The sequence below is a fragment of the Delphinapterus leucas genome, chromosome 6 (assembly GCF_059928025.1).
Source record: "Delphinapterus leucas isolate spDelLeu-1000000601 "Yukka" chromosome 6, BTC_Dleu_Yukka2, whole genome shotgun sequence".
Taxonomy (NCBI): domain Eukaryota; kingdom Metazoa; phylum Chordata; class Mammalia; order Artiodactyla; family Monodontidae; genus Delphinapterus; species Delphinapterus leucas.
Window position 1 is genome coordinate 124,772,033 of NC_143134.1, and position 24,954 is coordinate 124,796,986.

Here is a 24,954-nt window from a genome sequence, read left to right on the forward strand (position 1 = left end):
GCAGGTTACCGAATGTGAGGATGCGAGGAGGGTTAGGACCAGCTGGCAGGGCTGAATGGAGGACAAGGCTGGAGGGGGACCGGCCTGTTCTCCAGTGGACAGATGGACTTGAGAACCTTAGCCACATGGTGCAGAGTCTGAGGGTTTTCTTCTGGTTTCTCTTCTGTTTAAGGAATGTGGACACTCGAGGCAGGAGCGCTTTGTTTTTGCATATTTAAGAAGAGTTGAGTCTGACTTCCTTGGCAGTCCAGTGGTTAAGACTCCTTGGTTCTACTGCAGGGGGCTTGGGTTAGGTCTCTGGTCCGGGAACTAAAACCCACATGCAATGTTGAGTTTAGGACTGTAAAGATTCCTGATTCTGTGAAGAGAGGGGTGTCCTTGGGTATAGCTCCACCCCTCAGGACCCCGCACCTCCCTTCAGTCCTTCCTCACTGCTTTCACCCTGTAAATGTCTTTTTATTTAGAAGTTTGTATGTAAAAGGCTCTTTGACTGAAAGAAGCCCCAGAATCTCTGCAAATCCCAGGCTCTGAGAGGATTCCCTTTTTCAGTCTGGGTTTGGGAGTGTGATATGAAGTCTGCTCCTGAAATGTTCTGGAGTTTGGGCAGATGTGCTGAGGATAAAGAGGACAAAAAGCCCTGGAAGGAGCTGTTTTTCTGGAATTGTCGTGTCTCGGTGGTGCAGTGGACGAGAGTTGTACAGCGTGTGTGCCTTGTGTACACCTGGTGAGCACACATGGTCCCCGCTGGTTCCCGCTGCAAGCTGTGGATTCTTAGTCGTGCCTAAGTTTGTGGCATCTGAAAAACGGAAGGCCTGATGCTTACGGATGAGGTTGCCGGTCCGGATTCCCGGTGCTTTTGCGGGTGGGGTCTGACTCTGGGGTTGTCTGTCTTCCAAGGAGGAGGTGAAGGAGGTGCAGGTCCTTCCTTATTGGGACACATGGGTCTTGGGGTGGAGATGGGGCCCAGCCTTGCGGTTGAAGCCCTCGTGATTTAGGCGGTGGCCGTGGTACTTGAGCAGGGTGAGCAGGTTCAGCCCGTGCTGAAGGAGGGATGGAAAGTGGGGCAGGTCGTCTGGAGGGGGGGGCCCCATTCCTTCACCTCCTGGCTTCCTGAGGGTGGGGTGTTGGGGTCTCAGGCCACGGGGGCCATGGATCTCTGGGCTATGGGCAGGACCGCCAGGGTGAGCTGCCAGCACTGGGTCAGGGGCTGTGCCTTCAGAGAAGCCAGGTTGGAGAGGCCTCCGCCCTGACCAGTGACCTTGATCAGTGACGTGGCCTGGGGGAGAGTTCAGATGATTTTATTGGAAGTTCTTCCAGGAAAGAGACCAGGCTTTTGGGAGACGAGTTAGCCACTGGTGGACCTTCACCAGTGTTGATTCTGTTGTCTGTGTATGAGTGAGAGACTGGCCTTTGGGTTCTGTGCCTCTGCGGCCATGTTGACTTAATTAAGCACTTGAATTGCTGGCTGGTTGTTCATGCACATTAATGTGTTTCACTCCCATACAACTAGGTAGATGGTTGTAAATGGAAAGGTCTTGATTTGAAGTCGATTAATTACCTCAAAACTTTGTTTTAGCCCATTGTTTTGTTTTGCTTCGATCAGGGAGAAAGAATAACCTGCTAGGCTAGACAGGGTTGAGGTAAGCAGTAACATTTCTTTATTGTGAGCTTTACGAATATGTGCTGCTCTTCCTTTTTTTTTTTTGCGATATGCGGGCCTCTCACTGTTGTGGCCTGTCTCATTGCGGAGCACAGGCTCCGGACGCGCAGGCTCAGTGGCCATGGCTCACGGGCCTAGCCGCTGCGCGGCATGTGGGATCCTCCCGGACCGGGGCACGAACCCGTGTCCCCTGCATCGGCAGGCGGACTCTCAACCGCTGCGCCACCAGGGGAGCCCTATTTTTCTTTTTTTTCTCTTCCTTTTTATGCAAGAGAAATTGGCCACTGGCGGGGCCTGTGTCTTAAATAAGGCACAGCAAGTGTTAGAGCAGAGCCCTAGGGCAGGTTTTGTCAGGTAGAGGCTTGTACAGAAGTTTCAGACCGAGAGAGTATTCCTTTTCTTTGATATTTGTTTTTCATATTCATCTGATAAGCTAATGTGTCCTTCGTTTGGAGACTTCATAGCATCCCAGACTCCAGCACAGTGTCCCGTGCCCTAGAGGTGTCAGCCGCTTGGGTGTGCCCCTCCTTGCCCACCCCTGCCTGTCCTCTGCCCTCCCTCCTTCCCCATGCCACCCCCTCCCCCTGGTCCTCTTCCACCCTGTGCCACCGGCAGCAGTCACTCAGAGAAACGAGCGAGGAGGTGCTTGGGTTTTAAGTAGGAGACAAAAGTGAGGCAGAGATGGCGGTGCTCTGTTTACAGGTCTCATGCTCACCCAGGGCCTGGTGTGTTGTGAGCACGTCAGCGGGTTCCTGAATGCACTCGGGTAGACACAGAGCAAAATAGCGGCCCAGTCTGGCATTATTTGAGTGTGTTACATAATATTCTTTTTTTTTTTTTTTTTTTTTTTTTGCGGTACGCGGGCCTCTTACTGCTGCGGCCCCTCCCGCCGCGGAGCACAGGCTCCGGACGCGCAGGCTCAGCGGCCATGGCTCACGGGCCCAGCCGCTCCGCGGCACGCGGGATCCCCCCAGACTGGGGCACGAACCCGCGTCCCCTGCATCGGCAGGCGGACCCTCAACCACTGCGCCACCAGGGAAACCCCGTAATATTCTTAAAACAGACTTTTTTTGGGGAAAGGTCATGAACCATAATTTTGTGGGTGAACGTGTGGCTGGCTGGTGCTGTGACAGGAGGCAGCTGGTTTGCCACTGTGTTCATAGGGTCCTGGGAGCTGTGCCCACCCTGGCTTGTCTCCAGACACCTGCTGTGTTCATGGGGTCCCGGGGGCTGTGCCCGCCCGGCTTGTTTCCAGACACCCGTTGTCACCAGTCAGGGCCCGGGGCCCAGAGGTGTTGTCGGCGGGCCCGGTGTCCTTGCTGTGGGGCGCTGGCCCCAGAGTGAGGATGAATTCAGTCACTAAGCGTGTCGTTTGGTGCCACCCTCTTGATTCCTGCTAAGGTGCCGACAGCATTGCCCTTGCACCATCTGTGCAGATGTTAGTACTCCGAAACGGGTGAGTGGGATCCTGCTGGTGTTATGGAAACAGTCTTGATCTCTGGAAGGGTCTTGGGGACCCCAGAGAACTCCTGTTTGAGGGGGTTGAAGGGTGTAGGTGGTTGGCAGTTGGGATGCAGCTGTGATGGGCTGGGAGAGGCAGTGAGGCCTGGCCACGTGGGGCTGAGGGTAAAGACGAGGTACAGCCTTGCCTGGCCCTGGATGGACAGTGGGAAATCAGGGGCCTGGGATCAGACATCCTGGCCCCACAGCCCAACCCGGTGGGGACAGGTCATGGCATCATTACTGAGATGTGGCCAGGACAGGTCCTGGGAGGTGACGCCTCAAGTCAGGTGCTGCCAGTGTGGTCAGGGGGCAGGCGGATGAGTTAAGATGAGTGAAGCAGGCCTGGGCAGGAGGGCATTTTCTCCGGTCTAGACCCTGAGGGTCAGTACCTACATGTAGGAGTAAGTGGAATCTGACTTGGTGCTGGTCCCGGGTGTCAAGAGGCCAACTCTGTGGGGAACCCCCCAGGAGCCTGTCCAGGCACCCCGCCAGGGTCGCCACAGCTCCTCACTGTTTCAGAGTCTGGAAACCCAGATTTCTTGTAAACTCTCCTACTTTTTAAATGTTGATAGTTCATTGAAGGTGGAAACAGCTGTGCCGTCTGGCTCCCGAGCCTGCTACTCCTTTGGGGGTTTCCCCCACCCCGCCACTAGTTGTCTTTATGTCTCTGTTCTCCTGCTCTCTCCAGACCTGAGTCCCACAGCCAGTGCCGGAACCCTTGCGTTTGCCCGTGGTCCTGGGCCCCCGGTGACACGGGGTGCAGGCGCAGCAGTTTGTGGAGTCCCCAGTGCACGCGTGTTCTGTGTCTTCACGCATCCTGGGCTGCGGGTCTGCTGGCTCTGCGTCAGGCACCAGGTCTGTCGTCCTCACAGCAGCTCCTGGAACAAGTGGTCCCTGCCTTGCAGCTGCAGAAGCCAGGTGACCTCGGCAAAGTGCAGGGGGACAGAGGAGCCGGATAGGGCCTGGGGTCCTCAGGTTCCAAGCCTGTGCTTCTGCGCCTCTGCCGTGGACCAGTTCCCCTCTGGGAAGTCCTTGCTGCTGCCTCTCTGTTCCCTGCAAGACGCCCTGTCGTCATTTCAGTTCTACCCTGCCTGCCCCGTGGCCACACACTGGAAGCGTGCTTCCAGTCTGAAGACTTTCCTAACTTTTCCTTTTTAAAACACTTTAATATGAAATAATTTCAAACATACAGAAAAGTTGCAAGATTAGTACAGTGGCTCCCATCTACCCTTCACCCAGACTCCACTTGTTATGTCCTTCACATCTGCACATGTGTGCACACACACCACACACATGCATCTTGTCTCCTCTGTCCCGCACAGAGGTAAGTCCAGGCTCTTATTTACTACAAACAAGGACATTTCTCTGAATAACCATCAAGATCCCGATCTTGACACAGCCGTCTGGTCTGCAGTGCATACAGGTGTCACGGTAATCACACATGAACACGGTGCCCGGTCGCTGTGCGTGCAGTCGTCACAGTAGTCCCTTCACAGTGCTTTCCCGCTCTGGACGGGGAGTTGAGGGGACTCCAGCTCCTCGGTCTTCCTTTTCCAAGGGCACATCACGTTGCTTTCTGGAAACCCTGGTGGCAGGAAGGGTTAGGGTTAGGGTGCGTCCCATCAGGAGACCTGCCGCTTTGTCCGTGACCGTCCCATGGGTGAGGCTACAGGTTTCTCCACGGAAGGTCACTGCTCTTCCCTTTACTTGAGGGAATTCCCTCTTACTTGAGGACAATGTTGCGGCGAGATACTTTGCGATTCTGTAAGATCCCGTTTCTTACGAAACTTCCTCCACGAGTTGTAATGGTGGCTTCAGCTCCCAGCCCTCTCTCTGCCTTCAGTTGTTGGCATCTAGGATAAGGAGCTTTCCCTGTTGGATTTGTTTGTTATCCATTCATTTATTTAATGCTGGTGTTTATTCACTGGTTTACCATTCCTGTTCCTGTCATTATTCATTTTGATGCTCCAAGTGTCGCAAACTCGGGAGTGGGCATCCCTTGGGTCTGTCCTGGTTCTTGGACGCCCCCTGCCAGTTTGAGTGCTTTGTTTTCAGGCACAACCCGAGGTTCTAAGCTCCTCTTGTGCCCCCGCCCTGCCTGGAGTTGGTCCTCTCTGCCAGGAGCCTCAGTCTCTCCGTGGAGGTGGCACGTGGGAGTTGAGATTCTGTGCTGCTGCTGCCCAGGGGCCCTCGCACTGCTCAGAGCTTCTGCTGTGCGCACTGCTGTTGGCTCACGTCTTCTCTGGAGGTTTTCCTCCTCCTGTTGTGTCCCCGTATCCCAAGCTCACTCTGGGGTTAGTTGAGGCTCTTCTTGCAAAGCAGAGACTGAGGTCACCCATCCACCTTTTACTGTCGGGATCGTCACAGCCCCTGCCTGTGGGAGAGCTGGCAGGGGTTTCAAGTGTCTGCCAGCAGTTCTGTTTGGTTCTGGTTTTGTTAGTGGTTTGGGCTACGTGTTCCACCTGTAATCCTTTCCTGGTTGATGTCGATTTTGTAGGTTGCTGGCCCTTTGGAAAAGGCAACGAAAACCATGTTCCCTCTTTTTTTTTTTTTTTTTTTTTTTTTTTTGCGGTACGCGGGCCTCTCACTGCTGTGGCCTCTCCCGTTGCCCGGACACACAGGCTCAGCGTCCATGGCTCACGGGCCCAGCTGCTCCGCGGCATGTGGGATCTTCCCGGACCGGGGCACGAACCCGTGTCCCCTGCATCGGCAGGCGGACTCTCAACCACTGCGCCACCAGGGAAGCCCCCATGTTCCCTCTTGCTAGGTACATATAGGTTCAACTCACAGAGCATCTGGGTTCAGGAGATTTCTGTCTTTCTTGCCCTGGTCGTGGGCCGAGCTCACCCGCAGCCTCAGTCTCTGGGCCTTTGGGCTTCCAGACGTGGCACTGGCAGTGCCCACAAGGAGCAGGGTGGCCGCAACACGTGTGGACTGTGCGTCTGGGCTGTCCCAGAGCGCCCCTCAGGCTTGCGCCACACCCAGTCCCCTAGGAAGACCCTGTTTTTCTCTGCCACACGCTTTCTCAGCTTCTTCCTCCCACCCGGCACTGCCGACAGGTTGGGGACAGGACAGGTTCCCCCCTTTGGACCCTGAGTGCTCATGCTGGCAGGGCAGACAGGCTGGTGGTGTGCCTGGTGGTGGTGGGACCAGCGGGGCCACAAGGCGAGGTCCAGGTGAGGCTGTCTGAGAAGGTGGAGCTTGGTCTGCTGAGGGGTGGCGGGGCCCAAGGGCCAGAGGCTGGCATCAGGGTGTGGGAGGGGGTGCCGAGGGGAGCAGAGGCTGGGCTTTGCCATCCACGATGAAGGCTTGTTTCTCCTTGACGAGGAGGGATGTGTCAGGTCTGACTCCGTAAGAAAGTACTCCCCTTCTTCTGGGAGGAAGGCTGTGAGGCCTCAAGAGTTTCCCTTAGTGCCTGGCACCAAATTCCAGCTTCCTAACTGCAGAAGGGGCAGCAGGGAGTTGGCCAGTGCCAACAGACCAGGACTGTTTAATCCAGGCCTGTAGATGGTATGAGCACAAGGCCACTGGGAGGGGCTGGAGAAGAGCCCCCAGCTGGCTACCCCTCACCGCTGCAGCCTTGCAACCCCTGTTTTATAACGTCACAGCACCCCACACTCTAGCTGAAGTTAATGTGTTTGTGTTTGTTTCTTATCCCCCGACTGGAACAGGGCTCTGAGGACTTTTCTGAAAAGGACCACACATGGCTTTGACCACAGAGGTTTCTGTCACATCTTGTCGTTATTGTTCATAGGTCTCTGGTGATGTAAAAACCACTGTCAGCTGGCCCTGTGGCCTGGACCCTGCTGTCCACTGAGGCCTCCCCTTGGGCTGGCAGGTGCCTGGCACACGACAGGTGCTCAGGAACGGTGGCTGGCCTTCATCCATGTGGCCACGTACACGACTGAGCTCCTCAGCTCCTAGAACAAGGGACCCTGTGTGACCAGCTAGGAGTGGATGTCCACCCAGGCGCCATTGGCTGTGGTCTGGTGGCCAGGACTGGGTAGTGCCGGTGAGACCCTACCCCTCCCTGTGTGTGTGTGTGCATGCACACATGCCTCAAAAAACAAGTCCTCTTAGGTCCCCTGAGGAGTTCTCAGGGGCTCCAGCGATCCTCAGCTTACACTTTGAAAACCACTGGGTTTCAAACCACTGGTCAGGCCAGACATGGAGCCCTGGAAAGGTAGGAGAGTGGAGCCTGGAAGTGGCCGGAGGGAGCTTGCCGTGCTTGTGCCCCTTCTTGGCCCGCAGGCCTGGGGTGGTGGAGTCAGCGGGTGGGGACTTCTGGAGGTGCCAAGGAAGGAGGGCGCCGTGGGGGTGGGGGTCCGGGTGGGGGTGGGCACTGCTCCAGGGAGCCGCCTGACCCCAGTGAAATTAGCAGTGGGAGCCAGGCTCAGGAGGAGTGTTCCGAGCATATGTTGTGGTGTCTCTTGAAGAAAACATTCCAGAACGTTACGCAAGCGTTATGGGAGCTATGCCCCTAGACTCTGGATGTCGCTAAGAGAGATGCCTAGAGGGTCTGCGTCAGCTGCTCCCCCTGTGGACCGGACGCCTGCAGAGACCCCGCTTAAGGGTGTGTTGTGTGTTTCTGTTTGTTCTCTAACCAGACTCTCACATTCCTGAAGGCAAGAAGTTTGTCTTAAAACCATTGCAAGAGGCATCGTGTAATTCACGTCTCTGTATGGTAGACTCAAATATTTAGTGATTCAGGTTTTCATTGAATTTTCTTGATTTATCCATTTCTCTAACTTTTCTGTAGGTTGTTGGACATTTGAAATACTTAGATGAATTGTTGTCAGCAGCAGAATGCACTTTGAAATAAATTGTAGCATTCCTATAATAGAGAAAACATTTGCAATTTTAGTTACGTAAGCCATGCATTCTTATTATTAAAAGACTATCCCCCCAATACAGTTGAAGTAGAGGTTTCCCGGGGCTGTGGTTGACTGCTGGTCCTCCTCCCGAAGAGACGGTGTCAAGAGCATTTTCCACTGGCTCGAGGTTCCTTGTCCGTCCTGTCCTTGGTGGTTTAGTTTTGGTTTGGATGCGATGCCCACGGACAGGAGTCCTGCTGGCGGAGCCCGGCTGACATTTATTTCTCTTTAGCAGGCGGTTCCGGCGAAGGGGGAGACCAAGCAGGACTGCGGCCTGGGAGCCGAGCTGCCGAGTGAAGGTAAGGGCGCCCGGGGCCCCTTGCCTGGCCACCCCTCCTCGGCCAGGCCTGCCGTGCGGCCTCCTCCTGTGGGGTCCCGGGGCTCTTGGTCCTCTAGGAGGGTGGAGGCCCTGTGCATCCTGGTCCTCAGGGCGCCGTGAGGCCAGCAGGGGGGCGGCCGCACCAGGTCTTGGGGCGTGGAAGCTGCTGCGGAGGTGCCAGGAGGTAGAGGGAGGCTGGCGAGGGGCTGGTACATAGGGGAGCTTTTGGAGGGACAGGCCCGGAGTCAGGCTGGGAGCTGCTGGCTCTGGGACAGACCATGACAGGTAAACCCCACTGTCCCACCCAAGCTGCCTGGGGGTGCCAGCCAGACCCCTTTGGAGGGCAGCGTCCTGGCTGGATACCATGAGGCCGGCGCCTGGGAGCCTCAGATGCTGGTGTCCGCCTGGCCGTGTTGGCACAGGCCCTCCTGTGCGAACAGCAGGGCCATGCGGACGAGAAGCGTGTCTCAGTGTCGTCCTGCTGGCTGGTGGTGTGGCGCTGTCCCCACTGACGTGGGAGGAAACGCGCCCGCACCGCGCTCCTGTCCCTTGTGACAGAGATTGCCGCCTGGTCCCGGCCGCACACCCGCGCCACCGCCCCAGCCTGGTTCCTGGACGATGTCTACCCACCTCTCAGCTGGGTGGGGAAGAGGCTGGCTCGGGGCCAAGGTCAGGCGAGCTTACCCGGGCTGTCAGATGCCCATCCGGCCCTGCATCCTCTGAAGACACACAGACAGTGGCCCGTGGGTGGCAGAGGCCAGTCTGGAGAGGTTGCCGTGTGTGCAGCAGTGGGAGGCGAGGGCCCTGCCTTTCCAGGCACTGCAGGGAGACGGAGGCCTGTGCCCCAGTGTTCCGTGTAGACCTGTGAGCTCGGGGCGGGCAGCCCTGAGCCTCCCAGGATGAGGCCTCGAGTGGCCTGGTGGCAGGGACCACCTTGTGCCCTAGGCTGGCAGCCGCTTTTTGTCTTCCCCGAGCTGTGGTGCGGCCCCCATGATGGGAACTGCCACGGGCCTGCCCCTCCCTGGTGGGCCCACATGCTGCTCTGACACCTTTTCACATCCACGGGGTCCTCTGCTTTTGTGACCACCCCCTGCACACCCGAGGGTGACGGTGGGTGAAGGCAGAGTATGGGCCCCCAGCTTGGGGCTGATGGCAGGGCAGCCTTGCTTGAGAGAAGGAACCCAGCAGCCCAGGCCACAGGGCAGGACCGTCTTACCTGTGAGTGTGTCGCTTAGCATGTGACCAAAATGCTTCAGGTTCTAGTAGAGCTGTTGGGGCTCAGGGAGCTGAGTGGGGTGGGGGTTGGGCAGCTGCCTGCCTGGCTTCCCAGGGCTGTTTCCAGCCTCACCCCCTCTCTCCCTGGGGCATCTTCTCCAGACAGCCCAGCTTGGACGGAAGGCCATGGCCCTGCCCTGCTTTCTGCCCTCGCCCTGCACCTCAGGGTGCCTCATCCGGCCCACTGGCCCCTCTCTGCTCCACCCCGGCTGGCCCTGAGGCGCTTCCCTCCCGGAGCTGCCCCGCACACTGTCCTGCCTGTCCCTTTGCTTACAGTGGTGGGACCTCTGAAAACCTGCCTCAGCGTTTTCCTTCTGGCGCTGTCCTCCTCCCTGTTCCTTGAAATGTTCCCTTCCTTGGGCTCCCACTCTGTCTGCCCTCCTGGGCCCTTTTCTAAAAGAAGTTGTGGATGAGTGATGCCAGGTGCCAGTCTCCTCTGCACACGGCCCCTGAGCCCAGGCCTGGGCCCTCCTTTCGAGGAACCTCCAGACTGATTCCTGCAGCAGCTGCAGCACGTCCATGCCCCCCAGCAGCGAGGGCGGCTCCCGACAACACTCGTCGGCACCTTCTTTTTGGTTCCAGCTGTCCTAGTGGGTGCAAAGTGGTATCTCGTCGTGGTTTTGATGTGTATTTCCTTGCTGGCTGGTGATGCTGAGCATTTTTTTCATGTGCTTATTAGCCATTTGTGTATCTTTTTTGGAGAAATGTCAATTCAGATCCTTTGCCCGTTTTTAAAATTGGTTATTGATTTTTATTAATGCATTGTCAGAGGTTTTTAAAAATATATTTTAGGTACAAGTTCCTTATCAGATGTGTGATTTGCAAATACTCTTTTCCAGTCTATGGGTTGTCTTTTCACCTTCTTGATGGTATCCTTTGAAGCACAAAATAAAGTCCAACTTACCTGTTTTTCTTTGGTTGCTTGTGGTTTTGTTATAGCGTCTAAGAAACCATTGCTTCATAGAAGATCATAAAGATTTATGCCTGTGTTTTCTTCTTATAGTTATAGATCTTGGAAACGTTTTCAGTTAATTTTTGTATATGGTGTGAGGTAAGGGTCCAACTCTATTCTTTTGCAAGTTGAGATGCATTTGTCCTAGGAGCTTGCCTTTCTGAGCACCTGTCAGCGTCTGGCCCCTGGGTGGCTGTGCTCGACGCCCTGTGACTGTCCGCATCCCCGTCCTCCTTTGTGTTGGGAGAGGCCCATTTCCCCTTCCTTTGCTGTGCTTTTTCACGATTTATTTTGCTGTTTGTGAAAATTTGTTTTCCCTGCACATTTCAGAATAAGGTTATGGAGTTCCTCAATACACTGATTGGAATTTTGATTAGGGTATCATTGAACTTAGAGAGTCAGTTTGAGGCGACATGCATCTTTGTATTTTTGCCGTCACGTTCACAGTCGTGAGATACTTCCATTAAAATTTTTTTCTCTGCAGAGACTTTGCATGATCTTGGTTAAAGTTTTATATCCTTTATAGTTTTTCCTGCTTTTTTGTGAATACTGTCTTTTTTTTTTCTTATGTTTTCTCAAAAGTTAAGGCCAGCGTAGAAAAATGCCTTTGGTTTTTGTACTTGATTTCAGATTTGGCAGCCTTGCTGCATTCGTGTTTGACTTGCTGACGGACCAGGTGTGCAGGAGAGCCCAACCCTTGTCTCCAGGCCTTGCTCCTCGTTTCTCTCTCCCGTGGGGTCATCTGGGACCCCACTCTTGTGTGAACCTTTGTGGTGTTAATGGATGTCCTGATGTTGTTTCTGATCCTACATGGAATTCATGCAACATTTGTATCTTTGCTGTAGATTGGCATGCGGCCTTCTCCAAGTTGAGTAGGTTTTCACCTATTCTGTTTTGCCAAGGGTTTTAAAAAAAATTAATAGCTGTTTATTCATTCAGATAGTACTTACTGCACTCGTGTTTCTGTGCTCAGGGTACAGTAGTGAACGTGGACCTCTCCTTGCAGGGGCCAGTACAGTCGTGATGGAGTCATGGCAGGTGATGTGCTGTAAACGGGTACAGGGGTGATGGGTGGTGGGGTCTTGGACGTGACCACAGCCCCTCTGCACCCAGCGCTGTAACTGTGAGCTTTCTGCTGGGGTCTGTAGTGAGGCTCCGCGTGTGTCGATCTGCTGGTGGGAAGTGTGTTTCTTGTTTATCAAGTTGAGGAGGCGCGCTTCAGAGACCAGGGGTTTGTAACGAGGCTTCTGGCTGACAGACTGAAAACTCACCCTGTTTTCTTTAGGTCTGTTTTTGGGAAGCTGCTCCCGAGGCCTTGTTTCCTGTCTCTGAATCCTACCCAGTTTTGTTTTCCAGTGGTGAATTTGTTCCTGGAGGATATGTAAATCCTGCATAATGTGTTGGAAGTCTTTTAAGAATTCACTGGAGGAGTGGGGTGTTTGTTTCAAGGACCACACCCCACCCACACCTCGCTAGGGGCGGGGCGCAGATCGCCCTTCTGGGGATGGGGTCATTCCCCCCTTAACTGACTCACTGTCGAGACAGTGTCTGTGACATACTTTATATTTAATCCGTCTGAACTCAAATGTTTGTCTATGAAATAAAGTGGTTTTTCTTCAGACAGTTTTGTGTAAGCAGGGCAGTGGGGGCTCTCGTGTTGGGGTCGCAGGCGGGGCAGCCACTGACTCTTCTCCTCCTTCCGTAGGGTCACCTATGGCTGCTGATGAAGGCTCGGCAGAGCAGCAGGGAGGGGAGGCCCATGTGGCTGCAGACGGGGAAACCAACGGGTCCTGCGACAAGAGCGATGCCAACGGCCACCCGGCCACTGTGAAGCACACTCAGGAAAGCACGAGAGTCAGCCCGCAGGAAGGAGCCGGTCCGGTGGCCCGGATAGCGGAAAATGGGATTTTGGACAGAGACACTGAGGTGGGGAAGCAGAACCACATCCGAGCCGACGGCTTCACTCAGACTCCCGTCGTCGGGAGCAACGGCTACTTCCTCGGCAAGGCCCCCCTGTCTGAGCCACCGCTGCGGGTGGCTGGCGCCCTGGCCTCCTCCCTGCCCGGTCACGCCGCGAAGACCCTCCCTGGCGGGGCTGGCAAAGGGAGGACTCCTGGCGCTTTTCCCCAGCCGCCGGCCGCCATGCCAGCCAAGCCCGGGGAAGGCAGCAAGGACACAGAGGACAAGAAGGCCCCGGGCGCTGACGTCAAGGTCCACAGGGCTCGGAAGACCATGCCGAAGTCCATCCCGGGCCTGGTAACGCGTCCCTGTTGGGGTGGGGCCGCTCTCCTGTCTGTCTCCTCTTTTGTTTCATGTGCGGATGGCAAGTGGACTTCTGTGCGTGGAGGGGAGAGGCCGGGAAGTGGTGGGGTCGTCAGCCACGGTTGCCTGCGGGCCTTGTAGGGTTTCTGAGTGTGACCCGTCAGCCTGCTTTCTGGGCTTCTCCTCATAGGTGCCTGGGCTCACCGGGAGCTCCTCGTCCGCTTTGGGGAGTTACTGGCTTGGGAGACTCAGCACTCGCCTGTCTCTCTGGGGAGTGAGTAGGCAGGAGGGCGGCTGGGGCCCGGGAGTGACGCGCTACAGACACAGGGCGTGGTTTGCTCCCCGCTTCCTGCACGAAGTCCGGGTGTGCAGTCAGACGCCTGGCATTGCTTGTGCTGGTGCTGCTGGTGCGGGTCAGACCCTTCCCCAGGGGCCCCGCGGCCTGACCCGTGTGTTTCTCCAGCTCTAGAAGGTTCTGCACGGCTTCCCTCCCTGGACCTCCCCTCTTCTCCAGCTCCGTCATTTGTCCCTCAAGACCCAGCACTTTGGTCTTGCTGGTCATTCCACATGTTGATGTTTTCAGTTTGACAGTTATATTTTTCGTATCCAGTGTCTCGGATTAGTTTTTTAAGAATACCTGCATTGTTAGTTACATCTTTGTCTTATCCTTCAAAAGACAGTTATAACCCTTGCATGGTCTTGGTTACAACTCCTGTCTCCTCACGTGGGGGTTCTGTCTGGCCTTGGCACCTCTTGTTCGGGTGATTTTTCCCCTGAAATGACTTTCCTCTGGGAGCGTGTGCATCTTTGTTTCTGTGCTTCCCTGTTGCCTGGCTGTCGCCTGCCTGCTGTGACTGTGGAGCCGGCGGGGTGCTGGAAGCTGGGCCGCGGCCCACTGCCCACGCAGCGTGGGGCCCCTGACGCCCCTAGCCTGACCAGCCCTGGCCTGACTTCTGCCTTTCGTAGTATTTTTATGTACGTGCCGAAAGTTAAACTTTTTAATAATTGTTCACAGGAGGCTGCACAGATAGTACAGAGAGAGCCCATGTCCCCTCCAGCCGGTTTCTCCCAGGGTAGCACAGTGTGAGTTTACGTGCCCACCCAGCACTGCGAGCCTCCCTCTGTGGTCACCCCGGCCGTCCCTGACCCCGTCCCCCATCTCTGGAGGCGTGTTGTTTCAGGTGTTCTGAAACGTGGGATGGCAGAGTTCGGGGGCTTTCTTCCCTCACTCCACACCCCTGACCCCCCACCCAGGCTATGTCTGCAGGGCCCTCCTTTGCGTGTCGACAAGTATTGCGTGTGTAACCGCTCGCCCATCGAGGGACATTTGGGGGTTCTCAGCCTTGGGGTGCTCCATTAAAGCTGCTCTGGACATTCACGTACACATTTTTGTTTGGATGAAAGTTTTCGCTTCTCTGGGTAAAATACCCAGGAGCCCAGTTGCAAGGCTACGTGGCAATTGGATGTTTAGTTTTGTAAGTAACCGCCAAGCTGCACTGCACAGGCTGCTACATTCTATGTCCCTGCGTCCTCCAGAGGGGTGTTTGGTGTTGCCTCTTCTCTGTCGTAGCTGTGATTCCTCGCCATGGTTTTAGTTTGAACCTCCCTAATGACTGATGGCGTTGAACAGCTCTTCATGTGCTTATTTGCCATCTGTATGTCCTTTTTGGTGAAATGTCTTTCATATCTTTTGCCTACTTTACAATTAAATATTTTGGGGGCTTTGAGAGTTTGGGATATGGACCGTTGCCAAGTGTTGGTTCGCAGATATTCTCACTTGGTCTGTAGCTGGTCTTCGTCCTTTCGCTACTGAAGACCCCATGGTTTTTCTTAAAGCAGAAGTTCTTCATTTTGATGCAGTCCAGCTTACACAGTTTTTTTCTTTTAAGGCTGTGCTTTTGCTGTCATGCCTAAGAACTCTTCACCCAGCCCTAGATCCTGAAGATTTTCTCTAATTTTCATAGTTTTTTAGTTTTATGTGAAGTTTAAATATATGGCCTGTTGTGAATCAATTTTTGTGTTAGGTTTGAGGCTTAGGGTGAAGTTCATTTATTTATTCACCTACCATGTTTTGGCCCAGCATTATCGAGTTTAAAATGCATGTCAGACAACATTGTTTATTTATCTCCTCGAAATCGTACTCATATTCCATCCCCACTTTAGAATTTTATTCTAATGTATTTTTATTCTCAAACATTTTTTTATATCCCTCTAGGGGGTTAAAAAAAAGCAATCTGAAATTTAATTTCACGAAATATCCTTGACCATAAGGTTTATCTGAGGGTTAGCTTTGTTCTGGTTGGAGTTATTGTGATTAATAGCAGCATGCAGTCAATTGCAACACATACTTTGTTGGAAATTACTGAGCCCTCTCGGGCTGGTCACTTGTAGTGAAAGAAAAGGGAAGGATTTTGAGGCTTTGGAACCTGATTTCCTGAAGACCAAGCCCATCCGCTCCACACCCTGGAAACTTCATCTGCTCCTGGGACCCCTGCCGGAAGAGGGGATTGGAGACGTGGAGATGGGGTGCCCTCCTGGCTCCCGGCCCAGGTCCAGACCTGGCCTCTCCTGCCCTCTGGCTTCTCTTCTCCCCAGCCCCAGTTTAGTCTTGTTTGGTTTTCTTAGGAAAGCATGTTTTATTGAAAATTGTGTTTTGAAAACAGTCATCCCCATGATAGAAAGAGTGTTACATGCTTATGGCAAGAAATCCATTGTCCTTTAAGAGTTTAAAAGTGCAGGGGTTTTCACAGCCTCGTGGCCTCGCATCCCCAGGCAGGGCAGAGCCAGTTTGCCTCTCGGACCCAATGCCTGTGCCATCAGAAGGTGCCGACACAGGGTTAGACTCAGCCACTGTTCACGCAAAGGAAGTGAGAACTTCTGGAAGGAGACCCTTTTATCCCGCATTGGCACGCCAGTGTAGACCCGTCTCCCTAACTGAATTGTGCTCATTCCTGGAGGTGCCGCACGGGGACCTCCGGCTTCTCCTTGGGTGGCTGTGTCCCTGCGCTCTCCCTGGCTCCTTCCACACGGCCCCCCAGTAGTCCCTGGGTTCTGGAGAGAAGGTGGAGAGAAGATGCGGGCCTGGCTGGGTACTCTCCGTCCGGGTGGGGCGGGTCCTTCTGCAGCTGGGGTGCAGGTGGGTGTTTGCTGCACCCGGAAGCGGGGGCACCAGGTGGGTGTGAGGACTCGCCTCAGTTGGGCCAGGCCTGACAGTGGCTGGGGTGAGGAAGGGAGAGCCGCTGAGCAGAGTGAGCACTGGGGTGGGGAGGCCAGCGGGGGCCAGGCACGGTTGCCCTCGGGCGTCTGGGTCACACGCTGTGACCCGGGCGCGTGGCAGGTAGGTGTTGGCGCGGGTCCTCTCTCCACATGGGGGACTGGCTGGGGCTCTGCGGTGCCCCGCCGGGAGGTCAGGCGCCAGCCGCTCCGCCTCGGTGGGTTTGCTTTGTCAGATGATGGGGCCCTAACAGAGTTTAGGGTCTTCACTCAAGTTCAGCAGTTTTTAATTTTGTTTTTTAGATTTTCAAAAATAATACCTTGAATCAAGGAATGGATTTTGTGCCCGAGTGAGAACGAGCCTCACGTGGCTGTTGCCTTCTCAGATTTAGCTTCTGCCTTCATCCATTTATCCTTTAAGCTCCTGTGTCACGTCTGTCTTGCAAGCACTGGTGGAGGTGGTAGTTGCGTGGTTTCTGAGGTCGTTCGTGGGAGGAGTGAGGGAGCGATCGTGTCAAAGCAGTGACCTTGAGACAAAGCCCACATATTTGAGAAGGACTGGAGAATTGACCCAGCTAACAGGTTACCTTTACCAGGGCTGTCTGTGCCAGGGCACGTTAGCGGTGGAGGCCACGGAGGAGGCCTCGGCCTGTGCTGTGTGAGGAGGAGCTGCGTGCGGGCCCAGGCGGGGAGCCTGGCAGAGGAGCCAGAGGGCTGAGCGTGGGTCCCGCTGGGAGAAGCCGAGTCCAGGGCCGCCCCTGGCAGGCCTGTTGGCATCTCCCCGATGTCGACTCCCAGAGATGTGGACACTGTATTAAAATATGCATAACATAGAATTTACCATTCTAACCACTTTTGAGTGTCCAGCTCAGGGGCATTAAGCACATTCACATTGTTGTGCGGCCGTCACCACCATTCTCCCCAGGACTTTCTCGTCTCCACAGACTGACGCTCTGTCCCCATTAAACACTCACTCCCCTTCCCCACCCCCAGCCCCGGGCCCTGACATCTACCTTCTGTCTCGGATTGACTACGCTTGGTCCCTCATATGAGGATTTGTCCTTTTGTGTCTGGCCTGTTTCACTCAGCACAATGTCCTCGAGACAATGTAGCCTCTGTCAAAACTTCCTTCCTTTTTAAGGCCGGATAATATTCCATTGCATGCGTGTACGTATACACACATGTACATTTGGTTTATCCATCATCCATCAGTGGGCACTTGGGTTGCCTCCACCCCTTGTCTGTCGTGAACGATGCTGCTGTGAGCACAGTTGTACAAAGAGCTCTTCGAGTCCCTGCTTTTGATTCTTCAGAGTGTGCACCCAGAAGTGGAATTGCAGGATCATAGGATAATTCCATCCACTTCTTGAGGAAGCCCCACGCTGTTGTCCACAGCACCTGTGCCATTTTACCTTCCCCCCAGCAGCGCACCGAGGCCCCGGTGTCTCCGTACCTTCACCAACACTTGTTTTCTGTTTGTTTGATAGTAGCCATCCCAGGAGTGTGAGGTGGTCTCATTGCGGTTTTGAGTTGCATTTTCCTGATGATCAGTGATGTTAAATTAAGCATCTTTTCATGTGCTTTTTGGCCATTTGTATGTCTTCTTTGGAGAAATATCTATTCAGATGCTTTACCCTTTTTTAAATTGGGATTTTTTGTTGCTGTTGAGCTGTAGAGTTCTTTATATATTCTATGTATGATTCCTTTATCGGATATATAATTTGCAAATATTGTCTCCCATTCTATAGGTTGCCATTTCATTCTATTGATTTTGTCCTTTGATGCATAGAAATTAAAAAAAATTTTAATGGACGTGTAATTGACTTACAATATATTAGTTTCAGGTTTACAGCATAGTGATTCAATATCTTTATATATTACAAAAGAACCACCAGGAATAGTCTAGTTACCATCTGTCACCATTCAAAGTTATTACAGTATTGTTGACTGTATTCTCCATGCTGTGTGTTACATCCCCATGACTTACTTATTATATAACTGGTGGTTTGTACTTTTTAATCCCCTTCACCTGTTTTGTCTGTCCTCCCCCACCTCTCTACCCGCTGTTTATTCTCTGTATTTATGAGTGTTTCTGTTTTGTTATGTTTGTTCATTTGTTTTGCTTTTTAGATTCCACATATAAGTGAAATCATGGTATTCGTCTTTTTCTCTGACTTATTTCATTTAGTGTAGTACCTCTGGATCCATCCATATTGTCACAAACAGCAAGGTTTCATTCTTTTTTATGGCTGAGTAATATTCCATTGTGTGTGTGTATAAATACACCACATCTTCTTTATCCATTTGTCTGTTGACGGGCATTTAGGTTGCTTCCACATCTTGGCTATCATAAATAGTGCTACAGTGAACACAGGGGTGCATTTATCTTTTTGAACTATTGTTTTTGTATTCTTTGGATAAATACCCAGGAGTGGAATTGCTGGATCATATAGTAGTTCTATTTTTAACTTTTTGAGGAACCTCCATAGTGGCTGCACTAGTTTGCATTCCCACCAGCAGTGCACTAGGGTGCTGTTTTCTCCACACCCTCTCCAACATTTGTTATTTGTGGTCTTTTTGATGATAGCCATTCTTACAGGCGTGAGGTGATGTCTCATTGTGGTTTTGATTTATAAGAAATTTTTTATTTTATTTTTCTATTTTTGGCTGCGTTGAGTCTTCGTTGTTGCGCACGGGCTTTCTCTAGTTGCAGTGAGCCGGGGCTACTCTTTGTTGCTGTGCGTGGGCTTCTCACTGCGGTGGCTTCTCTTGTTGTGGGGCACAGGCTCTAGGCGCGCGGGCTTCAGTAGTTGTAGCTCGCGGGCTCTGGAACGCAGGCTCTGTAGTTGTGGTGCATGGGCTTAGTTGCCCTGCGGCATGTGGGATCTTCCCGGACCAGGGCTTGAACCTGTGTCCCCTGCATTGGCAGGTGGATTCTTAACCACTGCACCACCAGGGAAGTCCCTATAAGAAATTTTTAATTTTAATAAAGTCTAATTTATCTTTTTTCTTTTGTTGCCTGTGCTTTTGTTGTAATATCCAAGGATTCTTTGCCAAATCCAATGTCATGAAACTTCCCCCGTTTTCTTCTAGGAGTCTTACAATTTTAGGTCTTTAATCTGTTCAGAGTTAATCTCTGTCAGTGGTATAAGGTGAAGGTCCACCTCCATCCTTTTGCAGGTGTCTGTCCAGTTTCCCTGCCCCATACATTGAAGGATCACACGTGCTTTGTGCACAACGAAATGTGGTTCAGTGGAATCGGGTTTGAGATCAGACTGTCTCAAGGCTGTAGGTGACTCTGGGGAAGCAAGTGGTGGGGGGGTGCTGAGTGGTGTCCGGAGCAAAGGCAGGGCTGTTGGTCGGTGCCAGGGGGTTGACGTCCACATCACAGGCTGTTGTGGTCTCAGAAGGCTAAGGCCGAGACACTGAGGAAATGGGTAAAACTGAGCAAAAGCGTCTTTAACGTGTAACATGATGATCTGTCGTGGCGTGAAAACCACTTGGGGGATGTGCACTGTGTAGCCGTGATCACCTGGAATGTGCCCCATCTGGGTATTTGCAAACGTAGTCATAGTTTATTACCTAAATCACAGGCTGGCTGGCTTTCTGTAAAGGCCCAGGTGGGAGACGGTCCCGGTTCTGGGTGCCGCATGTGTCACAGCTGCTGCTACTTCCCTGCAGAAACGCAGACTCTGTTCTTGGCCTGTGACGCCGACCCGCGCCTGTCACAGGCGCTCTGGTGGCAGCGGGTTTCTGCGCTCTCCCCTCTCTCCTCAGCGCACATCTCTCGGGGGAGGGGTTTGGTGGGAGAGGCACGCTGTTTCATCGCTGCCTGCCTGTGCGTCATTGTCGCGTTGTCTTTGTTTTGAAGCACGCGGCCAGTAAGGACCCCAGGGAAGGCCGGGACGCCCGTGACCCTGAGGAGCCGAAAGAGGAGTTGAGCAGAAACGCCTCGGATTTTGGACGACAGCAGCTTTTACCCCCCTTCCCGCCCCTTCACCAGTCGCTACCTCAAAACCAGTGCTACGTGGCCACCACGAAGGCACAGACAGGTAAAGGGAACCTGCCGCCGCCTCTCTCTCTCGGGCGTGTCCCGAGCCTGCACCGCAGAGGACGCGGGCCCCACTCCACCCTCACCCGGTGCTGCGTCGCGTCCTCCGCTTGTTTTCAGCTTCCAGGTGAAGATCGTTTTCATTCCGACAGTCTGAGGCCTTGGTCTGATTGGGTGGAGGGCTCTGGATTTGAGGAGCCTCCCAGCTCATGGATTTAGTACTGCAGGGGCGCCGTGGTTCAGGTGCGGGTGGCCGTGGGGCGGCCCCCTCCCACCCCGAGCCACCTCTCCTCACACTCACCTGGGGGCGTGGAGGAGCATCGGGTGCCTTGTGGGGCCTTTCGCAGGAGGGGGGCGCTGGTGAGCGGCCCCCAGGGAGGCTGCCGTGGCAGGCGTGCCCGTAGAGCCTGCTTCCTCTGCAGACCCCTCCAGTGCAGACAGGCCTCTCTGCCAGGCCCGGCTCACATGGCTGAGGACTCACAGACAAGGGGGAGGCGGCCCCCCGAGGGGCTGCCCTGGGGTGGTCATGTGCTGGTTGGGGCCTGTCTTCCTTAGGACTTTCAGGACACTTGTTGCTTATCAGTAATTTCAGACCAGAGGTTCTGCAGAGGATGCCTGTGGCCTCCCCCGTCCCCCTCCCCCGATTCCACCCTGTGCACAGTCGCGCATCCTTCTCCTGCCCAGCGTGTAACGTTCACTTCTGAATGTGCGTGGAAGTTGCAGACATGGGGCCCTGGGCGCGTCCCTGTTGTGCGTGGCGCCCTCTTGGGCAGTCGCTGTAGTGTCAGAGCCTGGAAGAGCCCCCCGTGTGACGCGTCGTCCAGGCCTCAGGCCCCGCTCACCTTTGCCAGTCAGTTGTCCCAGGAGGCATTTCTGGCCGGCTTCCTGCAGTCCCTTAGTGTGCGCCTGGACATCTGGAGCGTCCCCCTGGGGTCGCTGCTGTCTTCCCGGGTCAGGCTCGGGTCACTGCCGTCCCCGAGGGGCGTGTGTCCTTGCTGCGTCCCCTGGGAGTGGGGTGTGGGTGTTGGTCCTGCTGCGGCAGGGCTGGGTCTACAGGCCCTTGGGTTGTTGTCCTTTGTGTCTTTGGAGGCGGGGCTTAGAGGGTTGCATGGTCCCACCTGGCAGCTTGAGCATCTAGGGACCCACTCCCAGACTGATCGTCCCAGGATGGCTTCCAATTCCATCGCCCTGTCCTTACTTCCTAGTGGAGCTTCTGCTGGAATGAAGGGCCTCCCCTTTCCAGCCTTGCCTCTGTCTCAACTCATGGATCCTTTTGTGAGTCTCTGGGCTCCAGTCCGTCACCATCATGTTCAAATTGCCCCAGGTTTGCCCTTCAGGCTGGCTCCTGAGTCCTCTGATGTGACCCCATCACTTTGTGAGGACTTCCTGGCTACACCAGGTGGACCCAGCCCGTCTTGTCCTTCCCCAGTCCTGGGACTAGCTGTGTCTCCAGGGAGTCCTTGTTCTGTTTGTTGGAGCGCTGTGGTTGGTTAGAAAACAGGGTCAGTCTGTCTCCCCACCACCTCCAACTTTTGGTCTATTTCATCTCAGTATTATTTGTTTCAAAGAGTTAAAGCTGGACAGAGTTGCATGTCTCTGTGGAATTAAACCCATGTGTGTAGGGCTTGGTGAGGAATGTCAGGAGTCGGTACTTCTGTTAAAAAGTTAAGATTGGGGAATTCCCTCGCAGTCCAGTGGTTAGGACTCCATGGGTGTGGGTTCAGTCCCTTGTCAGGGAACTAAGATCCTGCAAGCCACAAGGATCTTTTATCTTAATAAAAATTAAGATTGTTCCTATTTTAGCTTTATTATTTCCTTATCTGTTCAATCCAAGTTTTCTAAACAGAAATGCTGAGTATGTTTAGCGGTTTCCCACATGGGTCCTTCTCTGCCTCTGTTTCCTTACCTGAGGGCCGGAGGCGGAGACGGGGCCTGCGGGCTCAGGACAGTGTGAGCGGCCTGGTGCCTGGCGCTCCTGCAGCAGCTGCCCGGCTCCCTCCCCAGGGAGGTGGCAGGCCCCTCTTGCTGTGCCTGCAGCGTCCTCACCCCGGGGGGAGCAGGGGCCCGTGGGGACGTGGCCCTGTGTGATGGCGTCGCTGCAGACCTGGAACGGCCTGCCTCGTTCTTCAAACCTTCCTCCTCCCCACTTCCCCTGGCCGGTGCATTACGCTGTCACAGGAAGTGCACGCTTTCGGGCCATCTCTTCTTGTCACTGTGGTGACAGCCCCGCCCTGGAGGGCCTGCTCTTGCCATCGTGCCGCGGCGTGAGCGGAGACGAGATGGCAAGTTTGCACGGAGCTCACAACCCACCCGCCTCCTCCTGGGGGGGGGGGCACCTCCGCCAGCTCACCTGTGCTCCGTTCAGCGCGTGGACGGTCGGCGTTTCCACGTAAACACGTGTGGCCCACGTGGCGATTGTCCTCAGTGTCCTGGCTTCGCCACGCACCTGCGAGGGGCTGTCATTCTGACCCCCGGCACCCATGGCCGACGTGCATCCTTTCTCCCCGTATCCCTTCTCTGCATTTCGTAGAAATAAAACGTAAGGTATTTCTTTCAGCCCTTTCGTGGAGTTCCTCCGTGTTTAAAGCAGTGGTTTTCAGATTTTTTTTTTTTATACCCTGGAACTTTTTACAAAAATAAAACATCACAGAGACCCTCATTCTGTCAAAGCAGTAAACCTGGGGCTGCTTTGCCCAGAATGGCGTCAGGGGCCACGAGCCCCCAAGCCGCTGCTCGGTACCCCCTCCACTGCTGCGCTTGTCAGGAGACCTTGCTCCCAGGCCTCTCCCTCCCTGGCCCTTGTGTGCAGGGATAGCTCGCTGGGCCCTTGTTTCCAGTATCCTTCCCCGTGGTCCGTGAAGTGCTGAGCGAGGATGGAGGGTCCAGGTGACAGTGGTGTAAGTCCACTCTTCAGTGGCTGCACGTCAGCGGTGGACCCTCTGGACACACAAGCAGGAGGGCGTCTGGAGGAGGCCCTTCCTTCTCAGCCCCTCGGAGAGCCCTGCTCAGAGGTTGTCCCAGGTGCACCCGGGTCCGCTCCTGCCAGCTTGCGGGTCTCCCGGTATTGTGCTGCCTGCTCGGGAGGGGGTGCTCACATTTGCCCTCCGTACAGCTCGGTGTCTCCTTGTGGACAAATCCTGTATCTGTGACGGGTTTTCAGCTTTCTCTGTGCAACTTAAGACACTGTTGAGTGCTGATGATTTTGGTGATCAGAGTTTGTGAACTGTCACCTACCTCTAAAAACATTTGAATGGCATTTCTTTTCTTCTCTCGTCCCCTTTTGACTTTTTTTTTTTTTAGCTTGCTTGCCTTTTGTTTTAGCAGCTGCAGTATCTCGGAAGAAAAAACGAAGAATGGGAACCTATAGCCTGGTTCCTAAGAAAAAGACCAAAGTGTTAAAACAGAGGACGGTGATTGAGATGTTTAAGAGCATAACTCATTCCACGGTGGGCTCCAAGGTAAGGGTGCGGGGCCAGGCTGCGGGGGCTGCCCTCCATCTCTCCTCCAGGGTGGCCCCTGCCCGCCCCAAGCTCTCGTCTTCCGGCACAGTCGCCACCCCCTCCCCTGCCCCGCCCCGTGGGCCTTGCCCCGAGGAGTTGGCGGGGTCCTGATGTGGGCTTCTGGCGTGTTCCAGGGCGAGAAGGACCTGGGTGACGGCTCCCTCCACGTGAACGGGGAGAGCCTAGACATGGACTCTGAGGAGGACGACTCGGAGGAGCTGGAGGAGGACGAGGACCAGGGCGCCCAGCCGGCCACCGCGTTCCCTGCCGAGGGCAGCAGGGCCTCCAAGGACAGTGCGCTGGAGCCTGACCGCAGCCAGAAGGTGGGCGGGACGCACATCGCAGACCTCGGTCCTGGCGGGGGTAGGGGTGGCGGCTGGGTGCTTCTGGGCCTTAATAAAGCCCCCTGTTTACTTCTGGCTGGGATTCTTGTATTTTATTTCTCTTGAATTTTTAGGTAGTTTATTTTCATCAGAGAAGTGTTTGTCTTCCCGCGCAGCGTTCATGGAAGTAAACGGCCTGAGCATTTTTAGGCTTGGGAGTGACAGGAATAATACCATTAATAACCCAAACTGCTAACCGTGGCTGACCGAGTGCCAGTACGGCTTGCCCTTGGCCTTGGCACAGTGTCCCAGGCACCCGGCACAGGTGTGGTCCTTCCGCAGGTGAGGCCTCTGTCCTCCCAGTGGAGTGAGCGCCCAGGGCTGCTGACAGGCCTGTGGGGTGGTACGTGTGCTGGCGTGTCCTCGTTGTGGACGCTTCATCCGTGTCCACCCAGGATGAGCTCGGGGTTGGTGGTGTGGTGGCCCTGAAGGCGTGGCACCGGCTGGGGGTGGTGATGCCTTATCTTGGCTCTCTGTGCACCGGTGCCGAACAGAAATGCAGAGACAGAGTTTTGGAGGAAAAGAAATAATAGCTTTATTCTTTGCCAGGCGAAAAGGGAACACAGCAGGCTAGTGCCTCAAGAACTGTGTCCCCCCTCCCCGGGGAATCAGGAGAGGTCTTACAGGTGGAGCTTGCAGTCTGGGGATAGGTGATAAGGATCAAAGTAATGAAGGTCTTGAATTTTTCTTCTTCTTGCATTATTTCAAAACAGTCACCGCTGGTGTCAGAGAGCCCGGTAATTGGGTCCGTTTGTTATCGGCTGCGACCTTCTTTCTAAAATGCAGAACGCTACTAGGGGTGATTTCCTACAGGGGAGTGCAGGATGTAATTCACATAGTGTCAGAGAGTGTTAGAGGTTAGCTTTGTGAAGGATAAGTCTGGTTACAGACACTACAGATTAGTAACAGTTAAAATAAAACTAGGGTTGAGATTTCCCTGGTGGTGCAGTGCTTAAGAATCT

General features: G+C 54.3%; 1 protein-coding gene across 5 annotated transcripts in view; it reads left to right on the forward strand.

The window, feature by feature from the left end:
- Nucleotides 1-24,954, forward strand: part of EHMT1 (euchromatic histone lysine methyltransferase 1) — a 147,500-nt gene that overhangs the window by 61,952 nt on the left and 60,594 nt on the right. For 2 of the 5 annotated variants that reach the window (XM_089914089.1, XM_089914085.1), the window contains exons 2-6: nucleotides 8,270-8,336; nucleotides 12,289-12,839; nucleotides 19,930-20,110; nucleotides 23,410-23,567; nucleotides 23,744-23,932. In XM_089914089.1, the coding sequence (XP_089770215.1) occupies nucleotides 8,270-8,336; nucleotides 12,289-12,839; nucleotides 19,930-20,110; nucleotides 23,410-23,567; nucleotides 23,744-23,932 (1,146 nt within the window). The remainder of the gene's footprint in view (nucleotides 1-8,269; nucleotides 8,337-12,288; nucleotides 12,840-19,929; nucleotides 20,111-23,409; nucleotides 23,568-23,743; nucleotides 23,933-24,954) is intronic. The other 3 variants (XM_089914088.1, XM_089914087.1, XM_089914086.1) reach the window with 3 other exon arrangements.